General features: G+C 48.5%; 2 protein-coding genes across 8 annotated transcripts in view; one reads left to right on the forward strand and one right to left on the reverse strand.

The window, feature by feature from the left end:
- The window catches only part of ZNF395 (zinc finger protein 395), a 67,622-nt gene extending 64,134 nt beyond the window's left edge, over window positions 1-3,488 (forward strand). For all 5 annotated transcript variants that reach the window (XM_061425049.1, XM_061425046.1, XM_061425047.1 and 2 more), the window contains one exon: window positions 55-3,488. In XM_061425049.1, coding sequence (XP_061281033.1) covers window positions 55-166 — 112 coding nt within the window. In that variant the 3' untranslated portion in view covers window positions 167-3,488. The remainder of the gene's footprint in view (window positions 1-54) is intronic.
- Window positions 3,489-5,584: 2,096 nt separating this feature from the next.
- The window catches only part of PNOC (prepronociceptin), a 29,345-nt gene continuing 12,130 nt past the window's right edge, over window positions 5,585-22,799 (reverse strand). For 2 of the 3 annotated variants that reach the window (XM_061425056.1, XM_061425054.1), the window contains exons 2-4: window positions 21,322-21,471; window positions 10,559-10,952; window positions 5,585-6,011 (exon numbers count right to left, since the gene is read on the reverse strand). In XM_061425056.1, the coding sequence (XP_061281040.1) occupies window positions 5,926-6,011; window positions 10,559-10,952; window positions 21,322-21,447 (606 nt within the window). In that variant the 5' untranslated portion in view covers window positions 21,448-21,471 and the 3' untranslated portion in view covers window positions 5,585-5,925. Of the gene's footprint in view, window positions 6,012-10,500; window positions 10,953-21,321; window positions 21,472-22,799 lie in introns of all 3 variants that reach the window. The other variant, XM_061425055.1, reaches the window with a different exon arrangement.

The raw sequence follows: 22,799 nt of genomic DNA on the forward strand, positions 1-22,799 counted from the left end.
CCCCCTTGCTGGCTGGCCAGCGGGTGACCATCCCCTCATTGACCCTTCTTGTAGGAAAGCCCGCGGGGAAGCTAAGAAGTGCCGCAAGGTGTACGGCATTGAGCACCGGGACCAGTGGTGCACCGCCTGCCGCTGGAAGAAGGCCTGCCAGCGCTTCCTGGACTGAACCACGGCCCCTCCCGGTGGCCTGGGGACACAGGCAGATGGGTCCCAAGCCCACAGCAGAAGCCTAAAAGCTACAGAGTGGACATGGGGAGTTTGGGCTCTATTGGCTAAGGTTGAATACTCAAAACAAATGTTTTAGTTTTTTTTTTTTAAATAGAAACAAAAAAATTATTTTTTTTTCCCCTAAAATAAGAGAGAGCCAAAACTGACCAAGGGTATTCTGCAGCAAACCAGAGACCAAAGAAATGACTCCCCCTCCTCTCCTCCCCACAGCCTATCTCCCTAGGGGATTAATGTGTACCGTATGGAAGGAAGGGACAGCTCATTGTGTTTCCTGCTGAGCTGGTGGATTCTTTGCTTTCTCCACTCTTTCAGAAGGGACTTTGAGCAACATGGATTTACTTTTGTTTTTTTTTTTTTAGAAAAAAGATTTCTGGCTGATGACCCAGAGAACAGGACCTGCTGAGGCTGGGGTGGGAAGACGGGACTGATGTGTGAGCTTTTTGAGGTGCAGCCGGCCCCCTTTCTCCACCCAGATCTAGGAGAAGGGAGAGATTGTCCTCCCCCAGCAGCTTCCATCAGAATGCAAGGAAAGCTCTTTTTCTGGTGCCAGCTGCTCCGATGTGGGGTCCCTCAGGTCAGGTTGCAGCCCAACAGATACGGTGTGGCCTCTTCTCCAAGCCCAGACGCGTAGGTTTGTAAAAAGACTGTCCCCAGGAAGCTGAGCCAAAAGGCTAAAAAGAATTCACGTCGTACAGTGTGGCAGATCAAGACTCCCTTGCCCACTCTTTCCTTGAAAAGAGACCAGACGGTATAAAACTGGGCGAGAGTTCTTCGCTGTTCCCCGAGTGAACCCACACCCACCCCTCCCCACCAGCTCTGGAAGACACCCCCTCAGAAACACTTTGTTTTCACTTACGGTGTATTCAGGAGCCTCTTTCTGATTAAAGATTCCCCCTTTGGCCGAGAGATCCTGCCCTGAGGTAGATCCCTCTTCGTCTCATGGGAACCAGGGATTTTCCCGTGTTCCTCCAAGGCCATAGGGCCGGGCTGGTGAAGAGAACAGAGAGAAAGGTAGGTGGCAGCTCCTGCCACGGTGAGAGGGCACAGAGCTGTCCTGTGGCTCCACGGGCTCACCTGGCCCTTTGGGGACCGTCTGGTTTTCTTCCTAAGGTGACAGGCAGGACAGGACTCTTCAGGGGGCTTCTGCGGGGTCCAGTCAGTGTGATGGGGAGGGTCAGTTGGATGTGGTGTCGTGGTTCCAGACACCTGCTGGGCGTCTTTTCTGGGGAGGTTAGGGGGCCTGAGGAGGTCATGTGACGGGAACTGGGGTTGATTTAGCATCTACTGGAGACCTCAGGAATGGAGGGGACCCCGAACTGCGTGACCTGAGAGCTGAATACGTAAATCCATTTTTGTTGAGGAGGGATGAGTAGAGGCAGGGGGTTCTGTGCCTGGGCGAGCAGGGCTGGGGGAGGGTATGTTTTTGGCTCAAAGCCTCACCTTTCTGCCGAGCGGGACTGGTCTGGGGGACTCCTCAGGGCCCACGTCCCAAATGTCAGGGGCTCAGGGAACTCTACCATGAGGCCAGCTCTCTGGGGCTTGCACAGCGGCATCCAGGCTTTGGCTGTGAGCAAGGCTGTCCTTCCCGTCCAGGCAGGCTCACCTGGCTGCAGGAACCCGATAGATGCGTTTCCATCTGTGACACGCATGTTGGAAACTGGCAGACGGGAATAGGGGGTATGATGGTGTGAAGGGTGATGGTGACCTGGGTTTGGTGACAGAAGGGAAAGGCACTCTTACACATGAGTGTCTTTGGTGGTGATGGGGTATATTTTTATAACTTAGTAAAAAAAAAAAAAATGTATGTGGAATTCTGTCCCTCGGTAAAGCTGGAAATCAAGCCAGCAAGAGGTGCTGGGTTCTTCCTCCCGCTCCTTCAAGCTCCCAGCTTCCCAAAGCTGACTCCCGGCTTCGCGCCCTGTGCACCTGTAGGTCCTACCTGTGTGAGGAGGGGGCCTTTGAGACGGGGGTGGGGGGAGCTCTGCCCAGCAGCGTCTCCCCTTTCCTCCTTACTCAAAGCCTTTGCTGGGTCTCCCCTTTGGAGACACTATTTTCATTTCCTCCTCAGTTTGGACCATGTAGGTACAACTGGATATCAAGATTTTCTCTAAGTAAGGCAGGCTTGTCGCCTCACTGCTGCACAGGGCAGAAAAGGAAGAGAGAAGAAATTGATGCAACAATTTCAAAACTGAGGTTCTTGTTTTTTTTAACATTCTGGTGCGGCTTTCCCTGTCGGCCTTTGCTCCGGCCTCCTTCCCGGTGGTGGTGGCCTCCTCCAGCCTCTCTCCTCCCACTGCTCCGTCTGTGGCTGTCGTGCGGGTTCTTGACGTGTGGTCTGTCCTGGGGTTGTCCCATTCGTCTCTTCTCAGAGGGCAGGGGGTGGTTTGTGAACTGACCCCACCATCACGCCTGTTTTCTTCATCTCTGTATTTCTCCCTACTTCCTGGCCCATCCTGGGAGGCAGAACCTGATGGAAGGTAAGAGGCGACAGGTGCGCTTTGGAAACTAACAGGACGGATTGGCAAAGCAAGCGTCTTGGGAAACTCTTTACTCCGGGGATGTTATGCTTATTCCCAATATTTTGGAAGTACCTTTGGAGTCTGTGGTGCCTGCTTTGAGCAGCCTTAATGATACTGAATCTGCACCCATGCTTGCGCTTCAGTGCGAAGAGAGTCCAGTGAATAGTGGTGGTGTAGTGGTGGAGTCACTGAGTCCTGTCTGACTCTTTGCAACCTCATGGTAGCCCTACAGGCTCTTCTTGTTCGTGGGATTTCCCGGGCAAGAAGACTGGAGTGACTTGCCATTTCCTGGTGGTCAAGTGAGGTCACAGGTGCAGAACACAAGGACCAACGGGTGAGTAAAATGGCTTAGATTTAATAATCTGACTTTGAAGCTGGCTGTGAAAGCAATCCTGTAATTTCAGAACACATTCTGAGCAACATCCACAAGGTTGCAGTTGGCCCGAGGCTAGATTCTTTGAAGGACATAATGGATTTGGATGTGGAAACTCTGACTTTTCGGAAGAAATCTGTCCTGTTACTTTCTGGTCCTCACTGGTTCTGACTTTACCAGGGGCAAAAAGAAAAAAAGGAGAGGGAGATAAATCCCATCTGTGAACTTGTCTTTATTGGCGCCTTTTCCCCCAGCTGTCTTCCAAGTATTATTTTTACTGTTAAAAATTTTTTTAAAAATGTGAAATATAATGTTTTTACAGCAATATGAAATATATTTTATAAGGAATAAAATGGTACATTGTCTGATTTGATGTGTGCCTGTCCCTCCGCCCTCTCGCCCTGCAAAGGATAAGATTATCTTTGTCCTTGGTGTTAAGCAAGCAATAGCCCCGGGGGAGAAGTGTGTACACTCCTTTGCTTATAGTAACAGCAGGCAACATTATCAGGGACCTGGCCAAGCGCTTACATGGATAAACCCACAAAGGAATTACTGTTGTCAGTCCCATTTTTATTTTATTTTTAAAATAAAATATTTTTAAAATTTATTAATTTATTTTCATTTCATCACTCCCATTTTACAGGTGAGGAAAGTGAGGCCCAGAGGTTAGAAAACTTGCCCAAAGTCATCATCTGGAAAATAATAGCGTTAGGATTGTAATCTAGGAGATAACCAGTTTCTTTTTTTTTTCTTCCTAATCTCTAATTTTAATTTTTACAGTTTAATGGTTTATTACAGTGCAAACACCTAAGTATCCACCATTCCTTCAAAAAACAGATCGTGGCCAGCATTCCAGAAACTGCCATCGTACCTCTGTGTTGTGCTTAGTCGCTCAGTCGTGTCTGACTGTTTGACCCTATGGACTGTTGCCCGCCAGGCTCCTCTGTCCATGGGGATTCCCTAGGCAAGAATACTAGAGTGAGTTCCGATGCCCTCCTTCAGGGGATCTTCCCAACCCAGGGATCAAACCCAGGTCTCCCGCATTGCAGGCAGATTCTTTACCATCTGAGCCACTGGGGAAGCCCTCTAGCTAGGTGCTATTCCTCCTTTCCTCATAAAAGCAACCACTGTTTTTTTACTTTTTACATCAGTGACTTCCTTGATTTAGGAAAATAACCATTTTCTCTCTTGCTTGCATTGTTGACGATGGGGAGAAGGTCCCGGCTGTGGACCTAAATTTGCTGGGGAGCCGGCAAGTGCCTACGGAGAGAAGGAGCCACCTTCTGCTTGTGCAACGCGTGCTAACCCTGCTCCCCACCCCCGTCAACCCGTGGGTTTTGTGTCCTCTGATGGCCCACGATGCTGGTTCAGAGCTGGCCTGGGTGGAAGGGGAGCTGGCCCAGAAAGCTCTGTCTTGCCCTGGGAGGGGGTTCTAGGACACACACCACCCAGCAGGGAGGTGTGAAGCTGCTCAGAGAAGAAGACCTAAGAACTAGATTTCTGCCAAAGTCAGTCTAGATCAGCAGCCTGTGGGAGAGGTTGTCCTTAGCCTTTCCCTCCCCTTGGTGTAGATTAGAGGGCCCCTTTCTCCCCCTTCCCCTGTCCTTGCCCCACTTGGTCTAAGACAGACTAAGAATCGCTGCGATTTCCCGCCACTGCCCGCCACCCCCACCCTGCCTTCCTGCACCCCTCCTTTAAAGGGGTTTACTGCCTTTGGGCTGGACATTGTCCATTTGCAGCTCTGGACCCTCCCAGGTCCACCTTTGTGACTGCATCCAAAAGTTAGGCTGCACCCCTAACTTTCTGGCTCCCAGTTGGGTCTGACCAACAGGAGACGCCGGGCTAGAGTTGGAAAGGAGAGAGTTCAATCTCGCTGATGGTACCAGCCTGCACAGTGAGTGGCTGTTTCCCTCCTGACCACTAGAGGGAGCTACAGTCCTCACTGGGTTCCAGTAACCCCTCACCTCACCAGGCGCCCCCACCATGCCCCGAGTTCCCCAACAGAGCACCTTACCCTCCCTATTGATTTCCCACGGCCCCCTATATATCTATATAGAAGTTTGACCCACCTCAGTCACTCCATTTGGGTGGACCAGAGGTTTCTTGGCTGAATTGATATTACCCATCTTAACATGTTTTGAGTTAGTTTCGACCCCATCCAGAGGGTCCCAAACCAGCAAATGCTACATCACCTGGAAATTGTTAAAGATGCAACTTTCTAGTGAGTCAGAAACTGAGGGTGGGGTACAGTAGCCTGGCCCCTCCACCATCCTGCCTGCTGGGTCCAATCACACAGCAGCGGGCTTTGGACCTGGGGACCCAGCACGGTCGGGGTGTTCCTGCTCGACACACTTGACATAAAACAGAGTCACCTGCGTTTGGCCTCTGGCTCTCAGGAGAGGCAGCTCTGACTGTATATCTGGAGTCTGTGCTCTCAGTTAAAGAAGCAGCCAACCCATTTACTAACCATTTGCTCAGTAGAAGTTTAATGGAGAAATCTGTTTAAAACAACCGGTCAAAAAGAACAGCTCTTTTACAAACAAGTTACGGCAGTGACGAGTCAAAACCCCAGGCTTGATTTCCTGTTCCTTGAACCCACCACCTCAAAGGGGGAAGAGGTGAGTGAGAAGGAGAGATGGGGCCGTTTAAATGTTAGCTGGAGGAATTACAAAAATACACTCTGATGTAGCAACAGGGCTGTCATGAAACATGCCATGAATGGGGAGGGGCCAGGAGGAGTCAGGGAGGGAAAGACAACCAGATGGGGCAGGACCCTGGGGTGGCAGCCTGGAGGCAAAGCTCGCCTCAGTGCCTTGGGGAGGGAGGCGTCCTGATGCCCAGCCGGCAGGTTTGGGGCTGGAGACATGCTGCTTTGGGGATCGCCCGGACACCTGGAGAGACATAAAATGACAAATTAATGGCAGATTAAAACGGCAAATCTGACAGTTTTTCTGTCCCTTCAATTCGATTTTCCCTAGTGCCTGAGAAATAGAAAGGAGGCAAAGAAAAACTATCATCTGGGGCTTTCCTGGTGATCCAGAGGTTAAGATTCCGTGCTCTGAATGCAGGGCTGCTGGGCTGTGCTTGGTCGCTGTCGTGTCCAACTCTTTGCAACCCCACGCGCTGTAGCCCACCAGGCACCTCTGTCCTTGGGGATTCTCCAGGCAAGTAAGAATACTGGAGTGGGTTGCCATGCGATTCTCCAGGGGTTCTTCCCAGCTCAGGAATCGAACCCGGGTCTCCTGCATTGCAGGTGGATTCTTTACCGTCTGAGCCACCAGGGAAGCCCAAGAATACTGGAGTGGGTAGTTTATCCCATCTCCAGTGGATCTTCCCAACCCAGGAATCGAACGGGGGTCTCTTGCCTTGCAGGTGAATTCTTTACCAGCTGAGCTACCAGGGAAGCCCTAAATGTAGAGGGCCTGGTCAGGGAACTAGGATCCCACATGTTGTACAGTGCGGCCAAGTAAATTATGTTTTTTTAAAAAAGCTTTATAATCCACTTAATTATCCCCAAAAGCAGCAAGAAGGGGTCCCTGACTCCCTCTACACACCTGTTTCCCTGGCCCGTAATCTAGCGTCAGAACCAAGAGAACAAAGGGGAAGCCTCCTGCCCAGAAACAGTTCTCTTATCCCTGGTATCAGTATTTGGAATCTCTGTATAGTAATTCATTTCTTCAGGCTAAAAAGAGCCCTCATTTGTGGCTCTATTACAAGTGCTAACTTCACTGATTCCTCACCAGGAATGAATCTGCTCACTCTCCACCATCTAGAAAGTCAAAGTCTGGGGCAGCGGAAGACAGGAGGGGAGCATAGGGCCAGGAAAACGGACGGCAGGTATCGGGATCAGTCGCGTACTCTTCATAGGTCTCTCTAGGACTGGTCCTGCACCCCAGTGTCCCTTTTTTTATTCCACTTGTTATTTTTTTATTGGAGTGTCATTGCTTTATTATGTTGTTAGTGTTTGCCGTGGAACAAAGTGAGTCAGCTATAAGCATACATATATCTGCTCCCTCCTGAACCTCTCCTTCCCATCTCGCCCCATCCTGCCCTTCTCGGTCGTCACAGAGCGCTGAGCTGAGCTCCCTGTGCCATACAGCAGCTTCCCACTGGCTGTTTTACATGGCAGTGGGTATAGTCAATGCTGCTGTCTCAATCCGTGCCACCTCTCGCCTCTCCCTGCTGTGTCCACAAGTCCATTCCCTACAGTCCGTGTCTATTCCCACCCTGCAAATAGGTTCCTCTGTACCATTTTTCTCGATTCCATATATACCAGTGTCCCTCCCTTCTAGGACATCATTACACTTTCTGAATAAGGGTTCTTTATCCCAAGTGTTTGCTTCCCCAGTGGCTCAGTGGTAAGGAACCTGCCTGCCAATACAGGAGACATGGGTCCTATCCCCTGGAGGAGGAAGTGGCAACCCACTCCAGTATTCTTGCCTGGGGAATCCCATGGATAGAGGAGCCTGGGGGGCTGCAGTCCATGAGGTCACAGAGTGGGACATGATTGAGCGCGCACACACACGTCGCATGTGTTGGGTGGCGCCGTTCTGCCCAGCATTCTAAATATAGGCTGGTGTTGGGTGTCTCAGGTGTCCAGAACAGCTCTGGCAATAGGAGTCCCCGAGCCATGGAGAAATCTCAAGCATGTGTGGGGCTGGCTGGGGTGTGTACAGGCAAATAAAGACAGGCTTAAGGGACTCATAAATACACATCCACACAGGAACTCAGCAGCCATGAATGTGTAGAAAAAAGAATCAGCAAGATGGTCGCAGGAGGAGAGCGATCGATAATACCCAGATGAGCTGCTTAATATCACCAGCGTTTCCATCAAGAACTTTATATCTTGAGCAAAGCCACAGGCAGAAGCTGGTTACCTGTTATGTTCCAGTACCTCTCAGTTGGAGGCTTAATAGAAAACTAGAAAAACCAATTGCCTGAATAGGGGCTCAAATCATTTTTCTAAAAACTAAATTGATTCCTGCTAACGTGACTGATTTGAAACTCTTTATAAGGTAAACGGTCATAGATCAGACTTAGATGTGTCTTCAGGGTACCTTGATGGTCCCTTTAAAGAAGAATGTCTCTAAAGTTTAGGAGGAAGGTTCGGTGGGGCGGGAGTAGGGGGGAAACATATGTATACCTATGGCTGACTCATGTTAATATGTGGCAGAAACCAACACAATATTGTAAAGCAATTATCCTCCAATTAAAAATTTAAAAAGAAGAAGAATTTCTTTAAGATTTGGAAGAATTCAGCCCATGCCATTTCTGAAAGATTTTTTAATACGTCCTGTGTAGATATGGCTTTGGAGAAATGAATGCTTATTAGGGATCCAAGAATATGACTTCAAAACCAGTGCAGGTTAATTCAGGCCCTTCAGAGATTAGTCATTCTGCTAAAATAAACACGGCAGCCTTTGGCTCGCCACTGAATACATATATCCGTATTTGGCAATGGGCGTTTTGCAAACAAGCTAGCCTACCTGCAAAGTGTTGTGTGGGCTGCCTTCCTGCTGCAGTGTGGGTGCTCAAGATTCACATGTGGATTAATAAACATTGAAGGAGGATTATTAACATCTGGCTACCTTTGACATATAGGAAGCAAAGTAAAAGAGCCCATGCACAAACTTTTTGCTTTTATGCCTCTCTGTCAGGCAAAAGCCCCCACTTGGGTGATAATGTTTGTGCAAAGTTTCTGACCAACTGAATAGTTCATTCTGTTAGGGGAAGCTTCTCTCTTTAAGGAGAGATATGAGATACCGCATGCGCGCCTGAGCCTGTCTGACTCTTTTCGACCTCATGAACTGCATGCAACCTGCCAGGCTCCTCTGTCCATGGGATTCTCCGGGCAAGAATACTGGAGTGGGTTGCCATTTCCTCCTCCTGGGGATCTTCCCAACGCAGGGATTGAACCCATGTCTCCTGCGTTGCCAGGCAGATTCTTTACCACTGAGCCACCAGGGAAGCTCAGATGAAATCCTGCAGATAATCATATTCCTCCATATGAATTAAGGCACATATGCTTAATGCTTGGAATTCTCTTAGATTTTCAGAAAAGTTCATTGTGCTAGTTCCCTCTGCCACTCAAAGTTATGTGTAGGTTAATGGGCTGAGGAAAGCCGAGTTTGTAATGACTGGGAAGTAAGTTAGGATCTCTGATATTTATGATCTGATCTGCATTGTAGGTACATGTATAAACAAGTGCCCGGGGGAGTAAGAACAGACAGGCAGGGAGGTAGGAGGAAGGGCAAGCAAGCAAACACAAGACAGAAATGGCACCTGGACACTTTCCTCGTGGTCCAGTGGTTAAGAATCTGCCTGCCAAGGAAGGGCACGTGGGTTAATCCCTAGTACAGGAAGAGCCCACATGCTGTGTGGCGACTAAGCCTGTACTCCACAACTGCTGAAGCTCTCACACCCTAGAACCCGTGCTCTGCAACAAAAGACGCCGCCACAGTGAGAAGCCTGTGCACCGCAACTAGAGAGTAGCCCTCATCGCCACAACCAGAGAAAACCCATAAGCAGCAACAAAGACCCTGCGCAGCCAAAAATAATAAATAAAAATGAAAACCAACCAACCAACCAACAAAAAACCAGAAATGGCACCCGGAAAGAGGCAAAAAGTGAGGAAAAATTATGATCCTTTTAGTCCCTCTCCTAAAAGTGACTGAGGTCATTAAGGCCAGATTCTCAAAACCTTGCTCAGGTGCCATCAGCTGCAAAGCACCAGCCCACCAGCCCAAAGTGATCAGGTGAACAAGTGATGTGTGGCAGAAAGAAACACAGAAAGTGTCCTAACAAGAACTGCTCCTAACCAGAGCTCCTTGACTGGGGGAGAGTGGGAAAGTTGAAAGGTTGCCATGGAAGCCAGTTACCTTGAGATAGAGGGAGGACGGGAGGGGACAGCTAAGCCATCTTTGAAGGTGAAACAGCAACATCACAGACATAGATCAGACTCTGCAAATGGCTAAGTGCAGGTCCTCTGGGTCCTTAAAGTCTCCGGGGAAAGGTGAGTGAATGGTTTCTATGGCAACCTGATAGGAGGCTTGGTCCACTTCATTGTCCCCATAGTAACTAAGCTCCTGAAGAGCCATAGAGGAATTAGTTATCTTAACACACTACTATTATCCCCATGGTAACCAGTCTCTTCACCACAGTGGTGAGCTGTTCAGAGAAATCCCAGGAAAATTTTTGCTCCCAGAAAGAAAAAAAAAAAAGGTGGGCTGGAGCAGTCCTAGGAGCTGAACCCCTGAAGGAAGTGGTGTGGAGTATGTATCTGTGTTTGGGTGCCAACATGTTTGCCCCCGCCGGGGAGGAAGGTTAAGACAGGGTAGAGGACGTTTCTTCTTGCCCCCAGCTCATTGGGGCCCCACTCACTCATGGGTTGAAGTGGACGGTGCAGCCGGGAGGGGCTCCCCTTCCAGCTACGCATTACCATTCTGGTGCAGGGTGCGCCGACGCTGGCTGGACTGCATGCTCAGGACCAGGTACTGCCGCATAAACTCACTGAACCGCTTCTGGTTGGCCAACTTCCGGGCCGACTTCCGGGCCCCGGTGAAGCCCCCGAACCGCTTCTGCAGCTGTTTCTGCTCAATCTCCCCCACCTCCTCCAGGCCGGGCTCTGTCCTCTTCTGCCTTTGAAAGAGGCTCCTGACCCGGGGCATTCGCTTCAGATGCTGCATCTCAGAGGCTCTGGGCTGGTCCGGAGCAGCTGCCACGTGGTCTGGGTCAGCAGGGCTGAGCTGCCAGGAGCCCCTGGCCATGACCTTGGTGCATGGAGTCCAGAGAGGGCTGGTGAAGGCCTTCTCTTCACACTCGAGGATGCACATCTGCCAAGAAAGAGGTTGGAGGAAAGAGAAAGACCAGGGACATCTGTTAGTCCAAGGCAATGAAGAGATCAAGTACTTTTGCTGTCTATTTTAGGGCTTTCCAGATTGCTCAGTGGTGAAGAATCCGCCTGACAGTACAGGAGAAGCAGGAGGTGCAGGTTGGATCCCTGGATCGGGAAGATTCCCTGGAGGAGGAAATGGCAACAGCTGAAGTATTCTTGCTGGGATAATCCCATGGACAGAGGAGCCTGGCAGGCTACAATCCATGGGGTCACAAAGAGTCAAGACGTGACTGAGCATGCATGCATGATCTATTTTGGTACCAATCGATGCAAGAGCTTCTGAAGCACCTCTTCAGTACCATGGAGCAGTTTTACATATAGTTACTTAAGTTCATAGAATTTCAGAGTTGGAAAGAAATAGAAAACGAACTGGCCCATCTCGGTCATTTCACAAAGAAATTTGGGGCTCAGAGAGGTGAGGTTAAGTTACCCAGGTAACCCAGCAAGTTAACAAAATGCACAAACAGTGTTATAGTCTTTGTTGGGTTTTTGGAGCCAAATATAGCTCATCATAGCTCATCCATAAAGAAACATTTTATTCTGTTCTCTTATCAGGCCTGGGAGAGGTCAGAGTGATTTAAGAAACTGGGGATGTTAAAGCATGTAGTCACGCAGTTAAATCTGCATGGTTATTCTAAGGTCACCTGGTAAAGATCAACCTTGGTGTGATTCGTTTTTCACCTTGCATACATTCATCATCACTATCAGTGCATGAGTTATAGAAAATAGGGATCAAATAGAGAACAGACTTATGGTTGCCAAGGGTTAGGAGGAGGTGGAGGAAGGATGGACTGGGAGTTTAGGGTGAGTAGATGCAAGCTATTACATACAGAATGAATGGACAACACAGTCCTACTCTATAGCATAGGGATCTAAATTCAATGTCCTAGGATAAACCATAATGGGAAAGAATATTTAAAAATTTGTATATATAATAACTGAGTCACCTTGCTGTAGAGCAGAAATTAATACAACATTGTAAATCAACTATACACCAATAAAAAAGTAGAAAGGAGGGGGTTAAGACCCTTTGGGATATAGACAGGTTGGATAATCTGGGACTGTCCAACACAATTCAGTGGACCTGCCAGCTCTCTAGGAACCCCGGCAGCTTCTGTCTCTCCTGGCATCTCCCACCTCTCGTCCAGACCACCAGCCTGATCATGATGTTCCTGTACCTTCCTGACTGGCCCTGGCCTTAACCCTTCCCTCCCACATTCCTATCTCTGATTGGAATCTCCTGGAAGCCTCTGCCTCCACGTTTTTTTTTTCCCTATTGTTTTGGCTGCAGGCTTCCCGGATGCTCAAGTGGTAAAGAATCCACCTGTAAAGCAGGAACCACAGGAGACACAGCTTCAATCCCTGGTTCAGGAAGATTCCCTGGAGAAGGAAATGGGAACCTGCTCCAGTATTCTTGCCTGGAAAATCCCATGGACAGAGGAGTCTGGCGGGCTACAGCCTGTGGGGCCGCAAAGAGTCGGAAACAACTGAGCACCCAAGCACACTTCACCCCGAACACTCCTCTCTGTGTTTTTGGGGTCAGATGAAAACCCCACTTCAGCCTGACTTTGACATCATGGTGAGCAGGAAGCTGCAGAGCCCTTCATCAAACCTTGGAGTCTTTTTTTTAATTTTTACTTTTTTTGGCTGCACCATGCATCATGTGGGATCTTAGTTCCTGGACCAGGGATCAAACCTGCACCCACTGCATTGGAAGCTTGGAGTCTTAACACTGGACTACCAAGACAGCCCCAAACCAAGGAGCCCGTGCCTGGCTTACAGGGCATCAGGAGTTACTGCTCTGGTTGGACAGGTGCAGGATGTGAGAAGATGCGTGTGTGCCCCACTGGGGCTCTCTGGGGAGTAAACACTCCCACCCGGGTGTTCAGAGTGGTACACGTGCCTCTATGAGCAAGGTTTCCAACTTGATCTCTAACCGAGTAGTGAGATACGCATGCAGCTTAAATCACAGGCTTCAACAGCTGTTCCACCAAATCCTCAAAACGTGTCCTTCAGTCTGACTTCTCCTGCTTGCCTTTACCACCCTGACCCTGCCCTCCTTTTGTTGCTGCCAAGCTTCTCCAAGATGTGGTCATGCTCATGCCTCCACTTGAGCATCTCCCACTTTCTCCTCCTGACTTCTGTGTGAGGAATCAAATCTCCATCTTTTGGTGGGCGGGGGACACACAGCGCAGCTTGTGGGATCTCAGTTCCCCAACCAGGGACGGAACCCATGTCACAGCAGTGAAAGCCCGAATCCTACCGGTGGACTACCAGGTACTGTTGTTTAGTTGCTAAGTTTCGTCCAACTCTTTTGCGACCCCACAGACTGTAGCCCAGCAGGCTCCTCTCTGTCCGCGGGATTTCCCAGGCAGGAACACTGCAGTGAGTTGCCTTTTCCTCCTCCTGGGGATCTTCCCGACTCAGGGATAGGACCTGAGTCTCCTACATTGGCAGGTGGATTCTTTACCACTGAGCCACCTGAGAACTCCTAAATCTCCATCTTATTAAAGGTGTCACTTCAGGTGTTTGTTACTAGCAGGTGACTTTAATTCTTTTCTGATATACTTTTTCAGTATGTGTGGAACAGGTTTGAATGAAGTACTGATTGTAGCATATATATCAGTACTTCACTCCTACTTTTTTCCACCCCAAGTCTATCTTTTTGCTCTGTCTCTCTCTCTGAACATCACCTTACTCCCCAGCTGGTTCAGGTGTAGAGCCCTGGGCACCTCTCCAGAATCCCCCTTCTCAGGACCCCGTCTCTCCATCTGGTCAGCATGTGAGTCCGCCGTCTGCTTTCCACCCTCTCTGCCTGATTTCCTCTTGGGGGTGCTGTGAAGCAAGGTGAACAGGTGACTCCTATTCAAAAGCCCCGAACTCCCTGATGGATTTCGTGGAGAAGTTTTTATAGGCAAGATATGGGGTGAAGGCTGCAGGGTGTGTGACTTTGTTCTGAATGGCTGGTGGTAACAGATGTTCCAGGAATCTTGTGCTCAGCCTGATGTTACCATCATCCACCTGGGTGGGGGCCGTAGGTCCCACAGAGGAATTCAAAGGTCGTTGTCGTCATTCAGTCGCTAAGTCGTGTCTGACTCTGCAACCCACAGACTGCAGCACGCCAGGCTTCCCTGTCCTTCACCACCTCCCAGAGTTTTCTCAAACTCACGTCCATTGAGTCGGTGCCGCCATCCAATCATCTCATCCTCCATCATCCCCTTCTTTTCCTGCCTCCAACTTTTCCAGTATCCTGGTCTTTTTTAATGAGTCAGCCCTTTGAACACAAAGGTATTGTTATGTATATTCCTTGAGGGGAACCAAGAATGGCTGCACTATTGTTTGACTGCTCCTCCCTGCTCTTGGCATCCCCTACCTTCCCTGATTAGCAACTTCCCTTTGGAACTCAGGGCAGGTTCAGGAGACTGAAGGAGACCTATTTCCTACAAACAAGAATTGGGGGACACAGAAAGGACTTGTACCCAGGAGGACCCCCAGGGTCCGGCTCCATTTCACAAGAACACTGGCAAACAACCTGTAATGTAAGGGACAGCCCACCTCGCACCCCAACAAATAATTATCCAGCTTAATATATCCACAGAGTCTGAGAAACCCTACTCTACAGAGTCAAGGAGGAAGCAGAAAGCATGGGTAACACCGGGAAAGTCAGTAGAAGTGAAATAGGAGGGAAGCGGGAAGGATAAAACCTCTAATCAAATGACATAGCCCTAGAGGATACGACATAAACTGGTGGTTAGTTTTTATGGGCTGGGTGATTTCATGGGCTAATGAGTAGATAAAAGATGGCGGAAGATTCGACTTCCAGTGAACCTTGAGCCTCTTCATATGCTTGCTGTGATATTAGCACTGTGATAAATGACACACCTACAGGCGCCATGAAAGTTCAGAGGCTGATCGTAAAAGATCAAAAAGTGGGCGGCGGCCCAATTCCAGAAAATCTCTACCCCTTTTCCAAAATAACTCGAATAATTCTCCTACTCATTAGCCCATGAAATCACCCAGCCCATAAAAACTAACCACCCCATATTCTGGGGCCTCTTGCCTTCTGAGATGGCCCACACTCTGTCTGTGAAATGTATTTCTTCCAGGGCCATTCTCTCCTTTTGAGACAGATTGCATTCTGTCTATGGAATGTGTATCTCTAAATAAATCCACTTATTACCTATCACTTTGTCTCTTACGGAATTCTTTGTGCAAGGAGACATAAAGAATCTAAGCTTCATTAAGTCCTGAGACCAGGTGTGCAATTTCAATTAAAAGACAGTGGCTTTCCTGGTCATTCAGTGGTTAAGACTCTGCACTCCCAATGCAGGACACTTGGGTTCCATCCCTGGTCAGGAAATTAGATCCCTCATCCTGCTACTAAGGGCTTCCCAGGTGGCTCCTTGGTAAAGAATCTGCCTGCCAATGAGGGAGGCACAGGAAACGTGGCTATTGATCCCTCTGTCAGGAAGATCCCTTGGAAGAGGAAATGGCAACCCACTCCAGTATTCTTGCCTAGAGAATCCCATGACCGAAGAGCCTAGAGGGCTACAGTCCATGGGGCCAAAAAGAGTCAGACTCGATTGAGTGACTGAGCACACACTCACTCCCACATGCCACAGTGAAAATCTAGCATGTGAGAATGAAAACTCCAGTGTGCTGCAACTAAGGCCTGGAGCAGTCACATAAAAAAAAAAAAGAAAAAAAAGGAGTGGGTTCAAGTTCCATCCTGGGGTTTTGCTGGGTTCAAGTCCCAGCGTGACTTGTGCGGTCATAAGCGTAGACTTGTTGGACTCAAAAGGACTTTTGAACACACTTGGTTCAGTCCTCACATGGATAGGATCCTCAAAGTGCTCGTTGCCTTGTCCTGCTCTGTCCATTTACAGGAACAAGTGGAAACTGTTAAGCCTAGAGTCTCTAAGATCTTCTGCAAGCCCCTGGGTTTCTAAGCCCAGATGGTAATTATATTGCATGTCAATCAGAGGAAATGAAATTCTATGATCAAACCAGATGTATAGCTGTTACTGAGACTCAACATACTGTTAGATGATTAGGTACTAAAAAACGGATCTTAATTCCTGATTTAGGAGAAGGTTTTGGGGCAAAAAAAAATGAGGAATCCAAATTGACGGCAACATTTGTAGCACCAGATGGGCATATGAGCTTACTGACTACACTCTCTGGTCTGAGGGACTCACCAGCCTGTTTGCAGAGATGGGTTAATGGCCCATTAAGTGAGCTGGACACGTTTTCACAGCCCACTCTGATGACATTGCTATATTCAGACACAGCATGGAGGAGCATCTGGAAAGTCCCAGATTGATGCCAAATTGATCTGTAAAGCTGGGCTTTGCATGGGGGAGGGAAGTCAATGAGCAAAGGGTCATCTGAATGTCTAGGATCAAAGATTAGTGAGTCCTACAGAAGGAAAATAAACAATTCATTCAGATTGTCATGTTTCTGCCTCTAAGGAATCCAGCCACTTCTGACCAAGAGATGCTTGGGACCTATTTGCTTTGGGAGGTTCTGCCAGTATATCAGAGAGCCAATGCTAGTGGGCCAGCAGATGCGCAGCACAAAAGAAAAATGTGTTAGGAACTCCTAGGGCAAGTCAGGGGAGAAGGCGATGGCACCCACTCCAGTACTCTTGCCTGGAAAATCCCATGGATGGAGGAGCCTGGAAGGCTGCAGTCCATGGGGTCGCTAAGAATCAGACACGACTGAGCGACTTCATTTTCACTTTTCACTTTCATGCATTGGAGAAGAAAATGGCAACCCACTCCAGTGTTCTTGCCTGGAGAATTCCAGGGACGGGGGAGCCTGGTGGGCTGCTGTCTATGGTGTCACACAGAGTCAGACACGACTGAAGCAACTTAGCAGCAGCAGCAGCAGCAGCAGGGCAAGTCAACTACTAAGATTTTCTGTGTAATGAAGACAGAAACTACCAGAAGTAGTAACTCTTCTGCTGTTAATAGAGTTTTAGGGAATTTAAATAAGTTTCCCTAGATCTTTCTTGGCTTCCCTGGTGGCTCAGGGGTAAAGAATCTGCCTGCCAATGCAGGAGATACGGGTTTGATCCCTGGGTCTGGAAGATTGCCTGGAGAAGGAAATGGCAACCCCCTCCAGTTTTCTTGCCTGGGAAATCCCATGGACAGAGGAGCCTATTGGGCTACAGTCTGTGAGGTCGCAAAGAGTTGGACATGACTGAGTAACTAAACTACTACAACAACAAAACAGAACTTTCTTGGGAGTTACCTTCTTCTTGGTCACTAAAATAACTCGGTGAATCTAGCTTTTTTCTTCGTAAGCTGGTAGGGTAAGTATCATTCTCAATTAGCTGAAAGCCCAGGACTTTCCAATCATTTGGCTTGTGTGCTAGTCATAAGTAAATGATAGTCTAACAAAAAGGCAGGCATGCTTGGACCATTGCCCTGGAGGGAGAACAAATGAAATTCCTGATGAAGCCAAGGGTCCGGAAGGTCCTGGGAATATATTGGGATCCCATCATTTGGTGGAAGGATTGGGGTGGGGGCGGACAGTGACCCTTGCCTAAATATCTGAGTCCTCCCATCTTTCACAGAGAGGACATAGTCAAGGGTTGCAAGATTTGGAAGTGAGATGTGGTTGTCTCGATTCTAGGCATTTCATAAAACTTAAAAAAAAATAGGTTAAAAGTGAATATAAGCTAGAAACACCCAGGCAACCAGGTCCTCTGGGGGTCAACAGGCACTTGCAAGAGGTCATCCATCACTCTGAAGCGGGAACTGGCCATTTTCTTAGTGTTTTCCAGATCCCAGAGATTTAAGATGCTACGGAGAAATAGAAACTAGCTCCAAATTCCTTCCTGGCTTTGAAAGACACCTGTGCAAAACCTCTAAAGCATCTGCACCCGTTAGGAGACTAAAAGGCCTTGGAATGTTACAGTTTCCCTGTGCTTGCATGCGAAGTCATTTCCGTCGTGTCCAACTCTTTGTGACTCCACGGACTGTAGCCCATCAGGCTCCTCTGTCCATGGGATTCTCTAGGCAAGAATATTGGAGGGGGTTGCCATTTCCTCCTCCAGGGAATATTCCAGACCCAGGGTTCGAACCTGTATCTCTTTCATCTCCTGCATTGGCAGGCGGGTTCCCACTAGCACCATCTGGGAAGCCCTCCGGTTTCCACGGGACCTGTTTATTGAGTACTGCCCTGTGCCACACTGTACTGTGTGCTGGAGAAGCCCAGATTAATTGGCAAAGAAGCACCTAAGAGATAGCCCAGCAGATGCAAGTGATTGTCAGAGAACAAAGGTGCTAAGGCCTGGCTCAACTGGGGGCTGGTGGGGAATCAGCAAGGCATCCTCTCCTGAGTAGTAGTGAAGGGCTTATTGGCTGGGGGAGGAGTCAGAGGCATGAGCAAGATGGCAGGACAGGTTCTTGGAGCTGTGGGGAGGGAAGGGAAGCATGGATTTCCCAGGAACTATGGAAAGTGATGGGAGCCCAGCAGAGAGGAGGCAAAAAGTGTACCTGCTGCCTGGGGAAAGCAGACGCTGGGAAGAAGAAAGGACATGGAGGTAAGAACAGGGAATCTTGGTTATCACTTGTGTTTGGAGGGGGCAGGAAGAGAAATGGGGCTCTTAACAGGAGGCAGAAAAGGAAGAGTCAGAGTGGAGAAGAGAGCGGGGTTCACCAGAGAGGACGAGGAGGGGAAGCCTGCACATTGGCGAAGGTTTCTGTGGTTAGGAACTGCTGGTGACCTTGGAGATTGGCTAAGGAGTTAAGGTGGGCTTCCCAGGTGGGGCAGCGTTAAAGAATCTGCCTGCAGTGCAGGAGACACGGGTTCGAGTCACGGGGTAGGGGAGGTCCCCTAGAGAAGGAAATGGCAACCCACACCAGTATTCTTGCCTGGAGAATCCCATGGACAGAGGAGCCTGGCGGGCTACAGCCCATGCGGGCAGATACCACTGAGCAACTGAGCTCGAGCACAGCAAAGGGGCGAGGCAACTGTGAGGGGGTCCAAGTTGCAAATGGGGATACTCTTCCAAAAACAGGACAACAAAGGGAAGGAAAGAGCAAGTGGGAGATGGGAAAAAAGAATTTCCAGCAGGAAAATCAGTGGTACACAGGAAGGGGGAAGAAGAAGGAGCAGAAGCACAGATCCTGAGGTGACAATAAGGAGGCTGGAGGGAACCTGCCCTGGTGGCCTCTGTCATCTTACAATTGGCACCCAAGGTCAAGGTGTCCCGGGAGCCGGAACATCACAGTGCTTCACAGTCAGGCATGATGTTTGCTCTCAACAAGTTACCTAAATTTGTGGAAAAAAAAAAAAACAAACTAATGCAGACTCAGTGTTATCCTTACAGTTGAGCTCCAAATACTTTTTTTTCTATTGTAAAATCCAAATACCATCAAATTTACACTGGAACCATTTTTAAGAGTACATCTCAGTGGCATTAAGTACATTCACTTTGTTGGGTTACCATCAACCCTTGCTCCCATCTCTAGAAATTTTTCGTTCTCCCAAACTGAAACTTGGTATTTATTAAACACTAACTCCCCTCTCCCTGTTTCCCCAGCTCTTGGCAGCCCCATTCTACTTTCTGTCTCTGAGTCTTGACTGGTCTTGAACTGCAGGTAAGTGCCATCCTACAGTATTTGTTGTTTTGTGACAGCATACATCTTCAGGGCTCATCCATGATGTAGGCTGTATCACAATTCCCTTCCTTTTTAAAAGCTGCATAATATTCCATTGTCCGCATCGACCATGTTTTGTTTATCCATCCGTCTCTCGTCGGTCATTTGAGTCTTTTCTACCTTTTGACTATCGTGAGTAATGCTGCCATAAACATGGGTGTACACATATCTTCATGCTTCTTGGAGTGGGAGATATAGGGTTGCAGTTAAAACTTGTGATTTAGGAACTGTGTACAACTTTCAGTCTTTGTCGAGAGTGTGACAATGATGAGATTATTCCTTTATCAGCTCCTTCACTGGTTTACCTGTGAACTAGCGGTCTGCTCTGTTGACTGAGACCACGGGAAAGTGTTTTGTTTTGGGTCAAATTTTAAGCCTCTCTGGCCTGCACAGAAAAGGCATGTGGGTCTTCTGTGTTCTAGCCAAATCCAGCTTGCCTCAATTCCTTACATGCCACTCCCCTCCCCCCAAAAGGCATTTGCGCATGTGCGCTCCTCCCCCACTCTGTGCCTCCCTCATTACCTGGGCTCACTCCCTGCCTCTTTGACCATCTTAAGGTCTCCTTAGAGGCTTCAGTTCCTCCCAAAGCCCCCTCCACCCCTCTAGACTAGGTTGGGGTCCACTGCTCTTGCTTCCCCATTGCTCAGTAATTACTCTCAGGAAAGGATTGTGGGTTCTTCTCTCCCACTATCTGTCTGCTCGCCTTGGGGCCCTTGGTCTAGCCCAGTGCTTGGTGCATAGTAGGTGCTTGGTGCATAGTAGGTGCTCAGAAAACCCACAATGACTGGAGGAGGAGAATGGATGAATTTGAATGGGTTCTCGGGATGCTTCTTCATGATTTCATGGTTATTACTGTTCAGAAAACAGGCTCGAAAGCCACTGAGGTGGCATGGGAGGAGCGTGGTGTTTTGGTGGGTCAGGGGGCTGTGTCTGTTCATGTCTGTGTGTCAGCCCAATGTGAGTACTTGGTTTCTATATTTGTACACTTGCCTCAAGGGACAGGAGGGAAAAGGTGGCTCTTAAGATTGAGGAGTTCCAAACATGACATCTTTTGAAAGGAGTTCTCTTGACTACAAAGAAAAAGTAATCGAGTTATATTGGATTTAGTAGGAAAGGAATAACTATTTAAACAGTAATAAAAGCAGTGGAGAAAGCAGCTGACTTAGTGAAATTTAGTGCTCAAATAAATACAAGACAGCACGTAGGTGTTCACTGTAGAATTGTCTATAACATCAAAACTGGAGGACAACTTACATGCTCAGCAGGAGGGATTGGTTAAGCCAAGTATACTTAAAATAATGCTAATAACGGGAAACTTATCTTGGTATAAAACAGCAAGTGAAAAAACTAAGATTTTTTTCTCTGACCGGTGAGATTAAAGGTGACTAATTTTTTCTTTTCATAGTTCTTGGAATTTGCCAAATTCTCTAGAATGAGTGTGAATGCTTTTAATAATAGGAACAAAACAGCAGCCTGGGTGGGTCTTTACTCAAATGTGGAAACGTGGGACAATGACAGGGTTTGATTTCAGAAGCTGCTCAAGCCCACGTCTGTTTCTTAGGGACCATCCCACACTGGGAGAGTCACGTGACCTGGGCGGGGAGGGGAAGACAGGGTCCAAACTCCTGGACCTACCTCGAGGTTGAAGCTGTCAAGAGTGGGGCGGAGCTTCTCTCTGCAGACCAGACAGTCCTTCTGACAGCTGCTGGACACGCTGGAGAAGAGGCTGAGCAGCAGGAGGTCACAAAACAGGATTTTCATGGTGCAGGAGCTGGAAGCCAGACGCTAAAACACAAGTGAGGGTGGGCACCGTTAGCACAGCCCTTCTCTGGGGGCCGGTAGGAGCTGGAGACCCTCATCCAGGGCACAGTGCCCTGGATTCCACTTCTCAATAGGGGTTGGATGGTCAAGGGCACAGGTGGCCCAGCCTGTTTGCCAGGGGTGATGTTCACGCACAGGCACATCTGGGTTCTGGGATGGGGATGGGGAAGCAGGCACACCTGTTACTCCTGCTATCCAACTGGCCTCCACGTGCCTGAGAGCTTCCAGGGAGCTGCAGGCCCCACTTGCAAGGCCCACTTGTGGCCTTGAGACAGCCCCTCCCAGTCTCACTTTTCACAGCTCTTAATGGGAAACACTGGTACCTGCCTTGGCCCGGGGCTGTTGCAAAAATGAGATCCATAAGAAATGTTTTGCAGAGTATGAGATGTGTAACATAGGAGATTTATGAATGACTCATCCTCCCCTGCCTTGGCCAGGAATGCCCTGCAGCCCCAAATTCACTCTTCTGGGAAGCATCTGCTAGGTTTCTTGTCTGTTTCTCCTCCTTGATGGGAGCCAGCTCTCTGCACACAGAGCTAATATGTTCACCTTGTTATTCTGTGCAAAGCACAGGGCCAGGCAGATGGAGTCATTTATTGAAAAACGACCAAAGAGACTATTCTAAGGTAATAGCACCAATGATTATGAGTTAGATCAGTCATTTATATTCTTTATGTAGGATTGCCTCAAACAAATGCAGTTCTTCCTGTTTCCCTTTAGACTTATCCTGTGATCGAGTCTCCTACATCGGAAAGCTATTTTCTTGGACGGCATCACTTTGGGTCCCTGTAGAATCAACTTTATTTGGAGGGTTAAATGGAAAGGGGAATGAGGGGACTTTCTGGAAATGTGAAATGTTCTTGATTGAGGTGTAGGTCACAGGGGTGTATACGTTTGCTAGAAATTCACTGAATTGTACATTTAGATTCTGTGTGTTTCCTTGTATATAAATTTTACCTTGAGTATTCAGCATAGAAAAACAAATAATGGCCTTTATTACTTTTTAATTAGACTACACTGAGACAATGTATAAGCCTCACTATTCAAATGCAGTCTGCAGACCAGCAGCATCTCCTGGGATCTTGTAAGCAAAACAGAATTTCGGTCCCTACCCCAGATCTACTGAATCTGGATCTGTCTTTTTAGTAAGATTCTCAGGTGATTTGTATACATGCTTAGAGTTTGAGAAGCAGAGGTAGAAAATAGGTGTGCGATGGCACTAGTCAGTGGGAGGAGGAGGGGGGGTGATCCGTGGCCACTGGCCATGCACGGAAACCATGCCAGCTCTTCCT

The sequence above is a fragment of the Bos javanicus genome, chromosome 8 (assembly GCF_032452875.1).
Source record: "Bos javanicus breed banteng chromosome 8, ARS-OSU_banteng_1.0, whole genome shotgun sequence".
NCBI lineage: Eukaryota > Metazoa > Chordata > Mammalia > Artiodactyla > Bovidae > Bos > Bos javanicus.